The following is a 14,676-nucleotide window of genomic DNA, read 5'->3' as shown; positions in this document are numbered from 1 at the left end:
TGACCTACATTGGCTTCCTGTCTGATAGTGCCTTGATTTTAAAATTTTCATACTTGTTTTCAAATCCCTCCATGGCCTCATCCCTCCCTATCTTTGTATCCTCCTCCATCCCTGAAACCCTTTAAGATCTTTTCGCTCCTTCAATTCTGACATCTTGCGCATCCCCAACCTTTCATGGGAGTTTTGGACTGCAAAACTGCCTTTTATGGTCGGAAAGCCTGAATTGTAACAAATACCACCTGATATTCATCAACTATATATTTTCTGGAAAGAATTGGTTGCTTATTTCCTCTAAGCACACGTATATTTGTGATGTTTTATATCTTGAAACAACTTTCCTTCATTGCTCTCAATTTCAGAGGAAACCACAGCACCTAATGTGTATGGCCAATTAACTTCACATGGTATACCTGAAATTATACATTAGTTTGAATATGCAATTTATAAAAATTAGTATCAGTAAGCGCTGTATCAATATTGCAATGTGGGTATATCTCAGTCAATGTTTCCCCTAAGCTGAGCGGGCATGTGGCCGTGCACCAATTGGGAGGTCCCATGCAGGCTGCTCACCAGCAAGTTGACGTTGGAGAAGATACTGCATATTATAGAGCTCCACCTAGTGGACTATTGATGTAATGTAACTACTGATGTAATAACAATAAAAGGTCATGTGGCAAGTTCACATGCTGACAGTTTCTGTTAAGGAGCCACCTTGAAAGATGTGTGCTCGAGTAGCTGTATAAAGATATCACAGGTGGTGACCTGAATAGGATATTTGGATTCCCTAGCTGATAGTTTTGTTGGTGGATTATCCAGCCAACCGACAGAGAGACTTTGAGAGGTTCTTTGTTTTGCAGAACAGTTAACCATCCAAGGTAAATTTCAAGCACACTTGGCTGCACTGTTAACATTGCCAGAGTCCAGATGGCCACACCTATGGGAATAATAGCTTACTTGGGTGAGTTCCATCGTGACTGGCTAGAAATGTGTTTCACCGCATATAGTCTCATCAAAGTCGCGATGATGAAAACCGTAACCGGGTGGTTTTAGAAGGAAACAAGCTATTTTCTTGACTGAAGCAGTCCCAAAGGTATATGAAATACTGAAAAATGTGCTTGTTCCCATCAAGCCAAAGGACAAGCCACTGACGGAGATTCTAACCAAGGCAGAACAGCACTACTGTACTGAAATTGTTGAAAGTTATTGTTTTGGAACACAAAATCAATTAACTGCCGAGGGTATTAGTGAGCACATTACAGCTTTAAAGAAGCTATTCACTCATTGTGTTTTCAGAAACTTTCAAGACTGAGCATTATGTGACCGCTTTGTTTGTTGGTTGAATAATGAAGCACTCAGAAGGGGGAAGTTGTTGACAGCACCTAACTTGACTTTTGATTTAGTTTGTCAGACGGCTCTGTCGATGGATATGGCCGACCAATACTCCCGAGAATTTCGCACCATTTCCAGTTGTCGGACAACCAAGGTGAATCACCTGCAGGCTAAAAGTTAAAGGCAGTTGGGTCCCAAGGCTTCAGCAACTGGCCAAGGTAACAGTGAATTGAAGTCATGCTATTGGTGTCTGGGACAACACATTGCTCAAAGCTGTCCATATGTGAAGGCAGACTGTTTCTGCTGTAAGAAAACTGGGCATCTTGCAAAGGCATGCCGACTGAAGAGTAAACCGACTTTCAATGCTAGAAGTACAAATCGCCAGACACTACATAGCATTGAAGAGAAGCAACAGGACGAGGAAGTACTGGAGATACACATCATCAAGAGCGCCAGGGTATCAAACAGTGATTTGCGAAGTATTATATTCCAAGTAGATATTGCAGGAGCCAGGATACCCATGGAAATCGACACTTGTGCATCAGTGAGCATAGCACTGGAATCGCTATATCTCGACAAGTTGTGTGATTTTTGTCCGGAAAAATCGAAGATAGAGCTGTGAGGCTATTCAGGAGAACAAATCCCTGTTGTAGGAAGTATCACCATACCGGTGACATACAAGGATCAGTTTCTGAGGTTGCCTCTCATAGTAATGGGAGGAGACAAGCTTGCCTTGCTAGGTAGAAATTGGTTGGGATCACTGAAGCTGGATTTGAATGAGATTTCTCAAGTGGAAGCGAAATTTGCATTGAAAGTTGATGTCATCAAGCAGTATCCGAAGTTGTTCTATGAAACAAGTAGTCCAATCCAAGACTTCAAGTGTCAGACTGCAGAAGGACGCAAGACCAATTTACTGCAAGCCACATCCCGTATCATACACACTCAAGGAGAAAGTTGAGCAAGAACTCAAACACTAGAAACTGAGATCATTATCTTTAAGGTAGATCTAAATAATTAGGGTACATCCATTGTTGTTGTACCTAAGTCAGATGGTAAGGTAACGGTGTGTGATGATTATAATCTAACCGTAAACTAAGTTCTAGAGGGTAATCTAAGATTACGCTGACAGGTGGCCAGATTTTCTCAAAATTAAATCTTATAAATACCTACTTACAACTTGAGCTAGATGAGAAGTCCAGATCATGCTTGATTATAAATACTCATCTATGCCTTTCTCAGTTTAATAGGTTACCATTTGGAGTGTCTTCTGCCCCCACCATATTCCAAGGGGTGATGAACCAGATTCTGCATCAGTATGTTATTTAGATGACATACTGATTTCAGCACCAAACAAGCAAATCCATAATAACATGTTGAATGAAGTGCTCAAACGGCTAGAGAAGCACAGACTATGAGTGACTGCTCATGTGTGAGTTATTTCAAAACTCAGTGGAGTACTTCGGGCACAGAGTAGACAAACATGGTTGAAATCCAATCAAGGGAAAGCTAGATGCAATCAGAAATGCACCCACTCCTAAGAATGTCACTGAACATCAATCATTTTTGGGTCTTTTGAACTATTATGGGAAGTTGCTACCAAATATGATTACAGTATTACATCCACTGAAAGAGCTGTTGAAAAAACAGGTCCATTGGAAGTGGTCTGAAGATTGCAGCACAGTATTCAAAGAGTGTAAAAACCAGTTGGTAGAGAGTACCATGTTAGTTCATGATGATGTATCTAAGGAGATCAAGCTAGCATGTGATGCCTCTCCGTATGGAGTTGGGGCAGTGATCTCTCATGTACTAGAAGCTGGAGAGGAGAAGCTATTTTGCTTTTGTTCAGCAATCTCAGTGCCAGTGATTGGAATTATGCGCAGATTGCAAGGGAATATTTGACATTCAAGAAGTTCCACAAATACTTGTTTGGTCATAAGTTTACCATAGTTACTCACCATAAGCCCATAACTTTAGCTGCAGTCCGAATGCAGAGATGGGCTTGATTTTGTCAGTCTATACATAGAAACATAGAAAATAGGTGCAGGAGTAGGCCATTCAGCCCTTCGAGTCTGTACCACCATTCAATATGATCATGGCTGATCATGCAATTTCAGTACACCATTCCTGCTTTCTCTCCATACCCATTGATCCCTTTAGCTGGACTCAACAACTATCTTGTGGTAGAGAATTCCACACGTTCACAACTCTCTGAGTGAAGAAGTTTCTCCTCATTTGGTCCTAAATGACTTACCCCTTAACCTTAGACTGTGAGCCCTGGTTCTGGACATCCCCAACATCGGGAACATTCTTCCTGCATCTAACATGTCCAAATCCGTCAGAATTTTATATGTTTCGAAGAGATTCCCTCTCATTCTTCTAAATTCCATTGAATATAAGCACAGTCGATCCAGTCTTTCTTCCTGCCATCCCGGGAATCAGTCTGGTGAACCTTTGCTGCACTCCCTCAATAGCAAGAATGTCCTTCCTCAGATTAGGAGAACAAAACTGAACACAATATTCAAGGTGTGGCCTCCCCAAGAACCTGTACAACTGCAATAAGACCTCCCTGCTCCTATACTCAAATCCTCTCGCTATGAAGGCCAACATATCATTTGCTTTCTTCACCGCCTGCTGTACCTGCTTTCAATGACTGACGTACCATGACACCCAGGTCTCGTTGCACCTCCTCTTTTCCTAATCTGTCACCATTCAGATAATATTCTGCCTTCCTGTTTTTGCCACCAAAGTGGATAACCTCACATTTATCTATGTTATACTGCATCTGCCATGCATTTGCCCACTCACCTAACCTGTCCAAGTCACCCTGCAGCATCTTAGCATCCTCCTCACAGCTCACACTGCCACCCAGCTTAGTGTCATCTGCAAACTTGGAGATATTACATTCAATTCCTTTGTCTAAATCATTAATGTATATTGTAAATACCTGGGGTCCCAGCACTGAACCTTGCGGCATCCCACTAGTCACTACCTGCCATTCTGAAAAGGACCTGTTTATTCCTACTCTTTGCTTCCTGTCTGCCAACCAGTTCTCTATCCACGTCAATACATTACCCCCAATACCATGTGCTTTAATTTTGCACACTAATCTCTTGTGTGGGACCTTGTCAAAACCCTTTTGAAAGTCCAAATAGACCACATCCACTGGCTCTCCCTTGTCTACTCTACTAGTTACATCCTCAAAAAATTCTAGAAGATTTGTCAAGCATGATTTCCCTTTCATAAATCCATGCTGACCTGGACCGATCCTGTCACTGCTTTCCAAATGAGCTGCTATTACATCTTGAATAATTGATTTGCAACATTTTCCCCACTACCGATGTCAGGCTAACTGGTCTATAATTCCCTGTTTTCTCTCTCCCTCCTGTTTTAAAAAGTGGGGTTACATTAGCTACCCTCCAATCGTTAGGAACTGATCCAGAATCTATCGAATGTTGGAAAATGACCACGAATGCTTCCACTATTTCTTGGGCCACTTCCTTAAGTACTCTGGGATGCAGACTATCAGGCCCTGGGGATTTATCGGCCTTCAATCCCATCAATTTCCCTAACACAATTTCCTGGAAATAAGGATTTCCTTCAGTTCCTCTTTCTCGCTCGAATCTCGGTCCCCTAGTATTTCCAGAAGGTTATTTGTGTCTTCCTCAGTGAAGACAGAACCAAAGTATTTGTTCAACTGGTCTGCCAGTTCTTTATTCCCCATTATAAATTCATCTGATTCTGACTGCAAGGGACCTACATTTGTCCGATCTAATCTTTTTCTTTTCACATATCTATAGAAACTTTTGTAGTCAGTTTTTATGTTCCCTGCAAGCTTCCTCTCATACTCTATTTCCCCCCCCCGCTAATTAAACCCTTTGTCCTCCTCTGCTGAAATCTAAATTTCTCCCAGTCCTCAGGTTTGCTGCTTTTTCTGCCAATTTATATGCCTCTTCCTTGGATTTAACACTATCCCTAATTTCCCTTGTTAGCCACGGTTGAGCCACTTTCCCCGTTTTATTTTTACGCGAAACAGGGATGTACAATTGTTGAAGTTCATCTATGTGATCTTTAAATGTTTACCATTGCCTATCCACCTTCAATTCTTTAAGTATCATTCGCCAGTCCATCCTAGCCAATTCACGTTTCATACCATCAAAGTTACCTTTCTTTAAGTTCAGGACCCTAGTCTCTGAATTAATTGTGTCACTCTCCACCTTAATGAAGAATTCTACCATATTATGGTCACTCATCACCAAGGGACCTCGCACACCAAATTGCTAATTAATCCTCTCTCATTACACAACACCCAGTTTAGGATGGCCAGCTCTCTAGTTGGTCCCTCGATATGTTGGTTTAGAAAACCATCCCTTATACACTCCAGGAAATCCTCCTCCACCATATTGCTTCCAGTTTGGTTAGCCCAATCTATATGTAGATTAAAGTTACCCATGATAACTGCTGTACCTTTATTGCACAGATCTCTAATTTCCTGTTTGATGCTATCCCCAACCTCACTACTAATGTTTGGTGGTCTGTACACAACTCCCACTAGTGTTTTCTGCCCTTTGGTGTTCCGCAGCTCTACCCATACAGATTCCACATCATCCAAGCTAATGTCCTTCCTTACTATTGTGTTCATCTCCTCTTTAACCAGCAACGCTATCCCACCTCCTTTTCCTTTCTGTCTATCCTTTCTGAATATTGAATACCCCTGGATCTTGAGCTCCCAGCCTTGGTCACCCTGGAGTCATGTCTCCGTAATCCCAATTACATCATATCCATTAACAGCTAATTAATCAGCATAGTTAATTCATCCACCTTATTACGAATGCTCCTCGCATTGAGACACGTATGACATTGAGTACAGACGATCAGCTCATCACAGTAATGCTGATGCTATGTCCAGGTTGCCATCCCCATCACAAGTTAAACTCAATAGGGAAGAAGTGTTCTATTTTTCATACATTGATGAGCTGCCAGTCACAACTGAAGAGATTGAGAGAGCAACCAAACGTGACCCAGTTATGTTAAAGGTGTATGATTACATAGCAAATGTCAGATCAGCTATCAGTGGAAGATATTCATCCATACTTCAGTCGTAGGAATTAATTATCAGTGGATAATGATTGTATCATGTCGGGTGCAAGAGTGATTATCCCAAATAAGTTCAGGTCCAAATTGTTCGGAGATCTTCATGACAAACACCTGGGAATGTGCTCGACCAAGATTTCTGCACACAGATACTTATGGTGGCCAGGTTTAGCTAAAGAGATAGAGTACATCATCAGTCAGTGTACAACATGTCAATTGGTACCATTACAGCCATGGAAATGGCCTCCTGGTGTGTGGCAAAGATTACGTGATTTTGCTGAGCTGGAAGGACAGCAATTGTTCATTGTGATTGATAGTCATTTGAAGTGGGTAGAAGGGTTTCCAATGTGGAAAATAACAAGTAAAACAAGAGACAATTTGCAAAAATTATTTTCTTCATATAGCCTCGCAGAAGAAATTGTGTCTAATAATGGGCCGCAATTTTCTTCAGAAGAATTTGCACAGTTCATGAGCAGAAATGGTGTGAAACATATCAACGTTCCACCATAACCGCCTTGCTTCAAATGGTGTAGCAGAGCGCACAGTACAAATTGTAAAACATGCGCTCATCAATCAAATGTTGGATCCAAATCCAAAGAAACGACAGTTGTCATTGGATCACAAATTGGCTAATGTTCTTAATTACGTATCGTCATACTCCTCATACGACTACTGGTAGAACATCAGAGTTGTTTCTCAAATGACAGCCATAAACCAGGTTCTCGTTGTTAAAGCCAAACTTGGCACAGTCAGTCGAAAAAAAACAATTAAGACAGAAAGAGAGTCATGATAGAGGTAGAGTAAGAGAGAGAAGTGTGAAATTGAATCAGAAGGTTAGAGTGAAGAACCATCACCATTAATGGTTAAAGTTGTTACCAGGAAGAGTAATGAAGATATGTTGCCCTCGCACATATTTGGTCAAGATATTTGATCATGGAAAGGTTAGGTTTGTTCACGTTGATCATATTTTACTGACAGATGTGGAAGGAGTTGAAAGTTGGAAAGATTTGATTATTTCTGATGAGTCAGATGGTCTTGTTACAAATGGAGTACCAGTAGAAAATACTACATCAGATGTACAAGAAACAAGTCCAAGAGAAAGTCAGAATTTAAGTCTGAGTCCGTGTCAGGCAGATAAACAGTTGTAGAAAGTCCAAATGTAGATCAATGTTGCCCTTGGAGAAAAACTCTCCTCTGGCTCAGCCCTAAAGTCCGAATACAAGATTGGAAAGTTCTTTTCAAGAGCGAAGGTATCCTCTTCGAAACAAAATACCAGTGGTTAAATTTGATTTGTAAATATGGAAAAAGAAGTTCACCATGCAGGTTATGTATAATGCTTATTTTGTTATGATTACTTCTTCAACAAGGGGGGAGAAGTATTCTAGACCTCCACCTAGTGAACTACTGATGTACTGCAACTACTGATGTAATAACAATAAAAGATCACGTGGCAAGGTCACTTGATCACAGTTTCTGTTAAGGAGCTATCTTGTCAGGTCTGTGCTAGAGTAGCTGTATAAAGATATCACACCGCACATGTGTGGCTGCTGCAACACATTTAAATGGACCATACAGGGAAAAAAAATAGAGGGAACATTGGTCTCAGTGGAAGTGGTGCAACTGAAGAAAATTATCTCTTTTGGCTCTACATAGTAAGTTTCACAATAAATATATGCAACACAGGCATCCATTTGGCACACAAATTGGAGAACAAAATGGTAAATGCTCTTGATCTGTGCCTCATTATTTAACCTTTTTTCTGTCCACATTTTCAACATCAACCATATTTTTTAAAGTGGAAAATTGTGAAATATATTGAACATACACTTAGTACAGATTGAGTACAATTTCATAATTTAGATGTACAATTTCTTAAAAGCTATCTTGAAGCAAACTCCCATAATATGCAATACATGGGCAATGAAAGTCTGGATAAATGTCAGTGCTTCAAACTGAGATATTTATACAGTCGCGTGGGCAGTTTTTATGCTGCATAACGCTAACTCATAACTGGCTTCATCAATAATTATACTGCACCATAAAAGGTATGGTATCATGCTGAGGAAATAATCAATTTTATTTATATATCAAATGCGTGATTGCAGAGACATATTTAAAGTCTTCATGTTATTTATATTGGTGAAGGAGGCACAGTTTTCCCTTTTTCAAGAGCACTGTTAGTTATGTGATGTAATCACAGCATTGAACTCAAGAGAAACCAAAAGGGAAACAGCTATTAATGACTTTTACAATAAATCTTTAGTGACAGTTTTGAGGCTGTTCTTTATATAGAAGGTGCTACAGGAGAGCTGCACTGTTGGGGAAAATATATTTGGCTTAAAAATCATGATGGTGTCCCCTGCTATTTGGCTAAACTTACAACGAGCTAAGTCCAGAAAAATACTATTAAAAATACAGCATTTTGATGAATTAGTTTGGAATCTTAACACCTGATATTGAAACACATATTTATGGATTGCAAGCTCAATATTTCCAATTAGATGTTTGTTAATGGATATTTTATATTAGATTTTTAAAAGTGGTTCTATTATGCTGGTTCTAAGGCTTGTTGATATAGGAACTGACCTTTATATAACATAGTTATTTCAACAACAAGATTGATTAAACTGCACATGCAGAAGTTTGTGCTTGCACAATGACGCTGAGGTAGCACTGCCTTTTGAGGTGCAACTTTGCCACTATATTTCTAATAGGTTTTGTCACAGATGACAACAGTGTCATTGATAGAGTGACCTGATATAAAATGGTATGCAGAACCTTACGAAGCCACAAAGAAGCTGTGGCTATTTAACATTTTCTTAAAGATATAGGGGGTGAAACTGCCTTGCTCCCAGTTTGAGTTGCATAATTTGAATTAAATAAAAGTTTTTCGCCCAGCGGGAGTAGGAGGTTACGGATCCGGAATTCGGGACGTTAACTGTGAAAGATTGTTAGGGCGGTGTTGGAGGCGCTCTGCCTCTCTGCAGGACGGTAGCAAGGCAAAAGGGGTGGCCGTGTGGCGATGTCACTCTAGCGCCGCGCTGATCATGTCGCATCACAACGTCCCTCCTCTTCACTTAAAGGGGAGGGCCACTGCGAACTCTGCAGCCACTTCCATGGCTCCCGCTGGGTCAGCAGGGAAGGTATCGGCCGGGGCAATGGCTTAGCACCCAAGGGACAGTGCCGGGCTGCCTGTTGGCGGCCCAGCCAAACTAGCGGACGTCATTGTCATGCCGACTGCAAAGATGGCGGCCGCGGAACAAGGCCCTCCCCTTTAAGGGCAGACAGAGCGCCTAAGCTACCACAGGTTTGCGACCCGCAAAGCTGTCGGTGGTTTCGTCCCGCTCCAACCTCGCTCCCGCTGGGCAATTTCCCCCATGGGGTGCAAAGGGGTCGGCATGGGATGATAAGGGGTCAGTGCTGCCTGGGGTGAAAAGTAAGGGGTGCAGCACACACCTGTTTTTGCCACCGCCATCCGAGGGGCAATTCCGGCCGGGTCACTTCCGCCAGGGCGAAAAGTCCTAATCACCCCGTTATAGCCTTCAACAGGCCTTTCGGAAAAAGTGAATTTCAGCCCTATAGTTTTGTGTATTGTGGGTGAAATAAATATAGCTATATCATCCTGTGGCACAATTTGTCAGATGCTACAGAAGCAATTATAATTGTTATTGATTTATTTCCTTACATGTTTGCTTCATTTTATAAGTTGCTCTCTTACTGTGCTTTTGGTCACAAAGTAAACAGAAGCAGAAGTTAAACAGTTAATCTACCTTGTGGCTGCCTGGTTTGATGGTAAATCTGTAGGTCATATGGTCGTGCGCTGGTTCTCTGTACTACAGTGACATTATGGCCGGTCCATTTGTTGGCTTTCAATAGGGTATTAGTCTTCCAGTCAGTCCAATAAACGTCACCTCCGTACAATGTTACAGCAAAAGGATGCGAAAGGTATTCATGATCCCGCAAGACTTCTATCAATTCACTGCCATCATACAAGGCTGAGTAAATACCATCCGACCTGGATCAAGAAAAATAAGAAGTGAAAGAACAAACTAAGACAAAAAAAAGTTAGAAACACAATTACTTTCTCAAGGTGGAACTGAGTTTGTATCATTCATTTTGATTATGAAAATGTGTATTATCATATTTAATTTATAAATGACAGAATTCATTTTTTTTAACGTTGATATTCTAACAATGATACATGCTGTAATTAGTGCCGGCTATATTTGATCAGGGATACAGCTTGCAAAGATCAAAGTACTGTTAGGCATATTTTACTTTGACCTTTCCCAGACTGTGAATAAGTTGCATTGATGTAAGCAGTGAAAACCAGGATAGTGCCTTTCAACATGCACAAATTGAACAATGTAGTTAAAGTAGATGAGAATAGATAATTTCAGTCTTTCCAATTATGATTTCGGCATTCTTCCAAAATTGCAACCAACTATCTGCTGAGTTCTAAATCTGAAACATTTTAATGCGAAAGGTGACAAGGAGAAGCAAGGTACTTTTCCTCAGGGAGGAACGTATAGTCAGTGTGTATCAACCCAGGGTTTTCCAGAACATTTCCTGGTCAGTTAAAGAACAACATTGGATGAGACTTGAGACAAGGATCTAATAGGATGATTTTCATATGCCTACCAGCCTATTTACACTGGAAACTGAGATGGTAGGCAAATGAAAATTTGAATATAAAGTCCAGACCACTGGCTAGCCAAGGCCTGCCTGGCTCAATTTTCACCAACACTCCCACCTGAATCAGACTGGTGCCTTATTTAAACATGATTTCATGTACGATAGGAGGGGATCACTGAGGTAGAGTGGCACAAGACTGTGGAGAGATTTGAACACAAGGATGTAAATTTTGAAATCAATATGCTGAGGCAAAAGAAGGCAGTAAAGCTTGGAGATGACGAAGGCGATGGGAGTGCGAGACTAATTGTGGGTGAGAATGCATGCAGTGCCATTATGAATGAATGGAAGCTGTGGAGGATTGCTGCGGGGAGGGCAGTTCTGAGAGCAAAGGAAAAATCAAGGATCGAAGTGATAAAGCCATGGATGAGGGCTTCAACACCAGAAGGACAGAGATAGGTCAGAGGCGGGCAGTATTACAGAGGCGAAGAAAGCAGTTTTGATAACGGAACTGAGGTCGAGGTCTAGCAACATGTTAAGCACTAAGATGACAGATATCTGCTTTTAATTCTCCTCACTTGCACTTTAACAGCACTACTTTATCACCTGAAAAAGGCTTCCCCAGGTACAGAGCAGGCTACCTAAAGAAGGTGTCAGGACCTCTCTGGAATCTTCCAAGGTTAATTCCTAGTTCCTTATTTTATTTGGGGATTTTTTTAAAGTCCCATAATGGAAACATGTCTATTTTCAGAATAGGCACAATCTCCCAGGGAGGCTTGGGAAATCCCCCAGCCACACCCCTTGATGTAGAGATTGTGGACAAGCAGAATATCCAACCACAGCCCTCTTATCGCAATGTCTCAGCTCCGGTCTACTTGACATGCATGAATGAGATCTGGCCAGAGCAGGATCAGAATTTTGATGTAGAAATCTTTCGCCTGGCTCAAGCGGTTTGCAGAGTGGAACATTGCTCCAGTTACAAACAAATAGTTAAGCTTTTCTAGCTGACAGGTAAAAAGAAGACAAGTTTCCTTCCTGTGGGATTATCTAAAGGCAGCAGAAAATGTTTCCCCATTTTTTTAGATAAGGTTGTTGGAGTGGATTGAGAAGAGAAAGATTGACACCTAAACGATCTTGGTTGATTTTTATTTCTATTGTAATTAAATGTTTTCAAATCATTGTATCACAGTAAATTCTAAATGCTAAGCAGGAAGTGAATCTGCATATGTAATTGGTGATAACATAGGACTGCTTTGATGAGTATGATCAGGAGATAACTAGGACTGGTTTGATGAGAATGATTAGGAGATCCAAGAACTAATAGATCGTAAGTGCAGAGCATTCTGAGCTTGAAGCAACAACCCAACTCAGGAGCAGCAAAGCAACATTACAGGCAGATCAAGGCTGAGGTCCAACAAAAAACCAGGACCTAAAGAACAGGTGGTGGATGGAGAAAGCACAGGAGATACAACAACTGACCGACAGCCATGATGTGCAAGGATTCTTCATCGCAGTCAAGGCCACCAATGGTCCAAACTCCCAAGGCCCCACGCCACTGCTGGCCAAGAATGGGGAAATACTCATCAAGGACACCGAGGCAGTCACCGCCAGCTGGAAGGAGCACTTCGAAAATCTCCTCAATCGAGACTCTGCCTTTGACGCGAGTGTTCTCGACTCCATCCCGCAGAATGCGACCCACCACCACCTCAGTGAAACCCCAATGCCTCACGAGGTAGGAAAAGCCATAAGGCAGCTCAAGAACAACAAGGCTATGGGAGCGGATGGAATCCCTGCTGAGGCACTAAAGTATGGCGGAGAAGCGCTGTTGGCGTGGATACATGACCTCATCTCTCTCATCTGGAGGGAGGAGAGCTTGCTGTGAAACCTCAGAGAAGCAGTGATCATGACCACTTTTTAAAAAGGGGACAAGTCCGACTGAGGCAACGACAGAGGAATCTCCCTGCTATCAGCCACTGTGAAAGTTGTCACTAGAGTCCTCCTCGATGATCTTCTCCCTGTGGCTGAGGAGCTCTTCCCGGAGTCACAGTGCGGATTTTGTCCCCTATGAGGCACAATGGACATGATCTTTGCAGTGCGACAGCTGCAGGAAAATTGCAGGGAGCAGCACCAGCCCTTATACATGGCCTTCTTCGACCTTATAAAGTCCTTTGACACTGTCAACCGCGAGGGTCTATGGAGCGTCCTCCTCCGTTTCGGATGCCCCCAAAAGTTCGTCAACATCCTCCGCCTGATCCACGATGACATGCAGGCCGTGCTCCTTACCAAAGCATCCATTACAGACCCAATCCATGTGCAGACGGAGGTCAAACAGGGCTGCATCATCGCCCCAACCTTCTTCTCAATTTTCCTCGCTCCCATGCTCCATCTCACAGTCAACAAGCTCCCCGCTGGAGTGGAACTAAATTACAGAACCAGTGGGAAGCTGTTCAACCTTCGCCATCTCTAGGCCAGGTCCAAGACCACACCAACCTCTGTCATCGAGCTACAGTAGGCAGATGACACCTGCGTCTGCGCACATTCAGAGGCTGAACTCCAGGACATAGTCGATGTATTTACTGAGGCGTATGAAAGCATGGGTCTTACATTAAACATCCGTAAGGCAAAGGTCCTCCACCAGCCTGTCCTCGCCGCACAGCACTGCCGCCCAGTCATCAAGAATCACCGTGCGGCCCTGGACAACGTGGACCATTTCCCATACCTTGGAAGCCTTTTATCAACAAAAGCAGACATTGATGAGGAGATTCAACACCGCCTCCAGTGTGCCAGCGCAGCCTTCAGCCGCCTGAAGAAAAGAGTGTTCGAAGACCAGGCCCTCAAATCTACCCCCAAGCTCATGGTCTACAGGGCTGTAGTAATACCTGCCCTCCTGTATGGCTCAGAGACATGGACCATGTACAGTAGACACCTCAAGTCGCTGGAGAAATACCACCAGCGATGCCTCCGCAAGATCCTACAAATCACCTGGGAGGACAGACGCACCAACAGTGCTGTCCTTGTCCAGGCCAACATCCCCAGCATTGAAGCACTGGCCACACTTGATCAGCTCCACTGAGCAGGCCACACTGTCCGCATGCCAGACACAAGACTCCCAAAGCAAGCGCTCAGCTTGGAACTCCTTCATGGCAAACGATCCAAAGGTGGACAGAGGAAACATTGCAAGAACACCCTCAAAGACTCCCTGATAAAGTGCAACATCCCCACCGACACCTGGGAGTCCCTTGCCAAAGACTGCCCTAAGTGGAGGAAGTGCATCCAGGAGGGTGCTGAGCGCCTTGAGTCTCATCGCCGAGTACATGCAGAAATCAAGCTCAGGCAGCGGAAAGAACGTGCGGCAAACCAGTCCCACCCTCCCTTACCCTCAATGACTGTCTGTCCCACCTGTGGCAGGGACTGTGGCTCTCATATTGGACTGTTCAGCCACCTAAGGACTCATTCTAAGAGTGGAAGCAAGTCTTCCTCGATTCCAAGGGACTGCCTATGATGATGATGGTTATTGGTGATAGGTCATGGAAATTAAAAATATTGCTCAGAATAAAGCCAAAGCAATTGTTAGGGGGAACGAATAATTATAATGAGAACAAAATAATTACACACACATTTCAA

At 42.7% G+C, this 14,676-nt stretch overlaps 1 protein-coding gene across 1 annotated transcript in view; it reads right to left on the bottom strand.

Moving 5' to 3' along the window:
* LOC139253819 (low-density lipoprotein receptor-related protein 1-like) overlaps positions 1–14,676 on the bottom strand; it is a 2,398,725-nt gene that overhangs the window by 1,001,716 nt on the left and 1,382,333 nt on the right. The window contains exon 28 of the mRNA XM_070873585.1: positions 10,191–10,435. Coding sequence (XP_070729686.1) covers positions 10,191–10,435 — 245 coding nt within the window. The remainder of the gene's footprint in view (positions 1–10,190; positions 10,436–14,676) is intronic.

This window comes from Pristiophorus japonicus, chromosome 3 (genome assembly GCF_044704955.1).
Source record: "Pristiophorus japonicus isolate sPriJap1 chromosome 3, sPriJap1.hap1, whole genome shotgun sequence".
NCBI lineage: Eukaryota > Metazoa > Chordata > Chondrichthyes > Pristiophoridae > Pristiophorus > Pristiophorus japonicus.
This window is presented reverse-complemented; position numbering and strand designations above follow the sequence as displayed.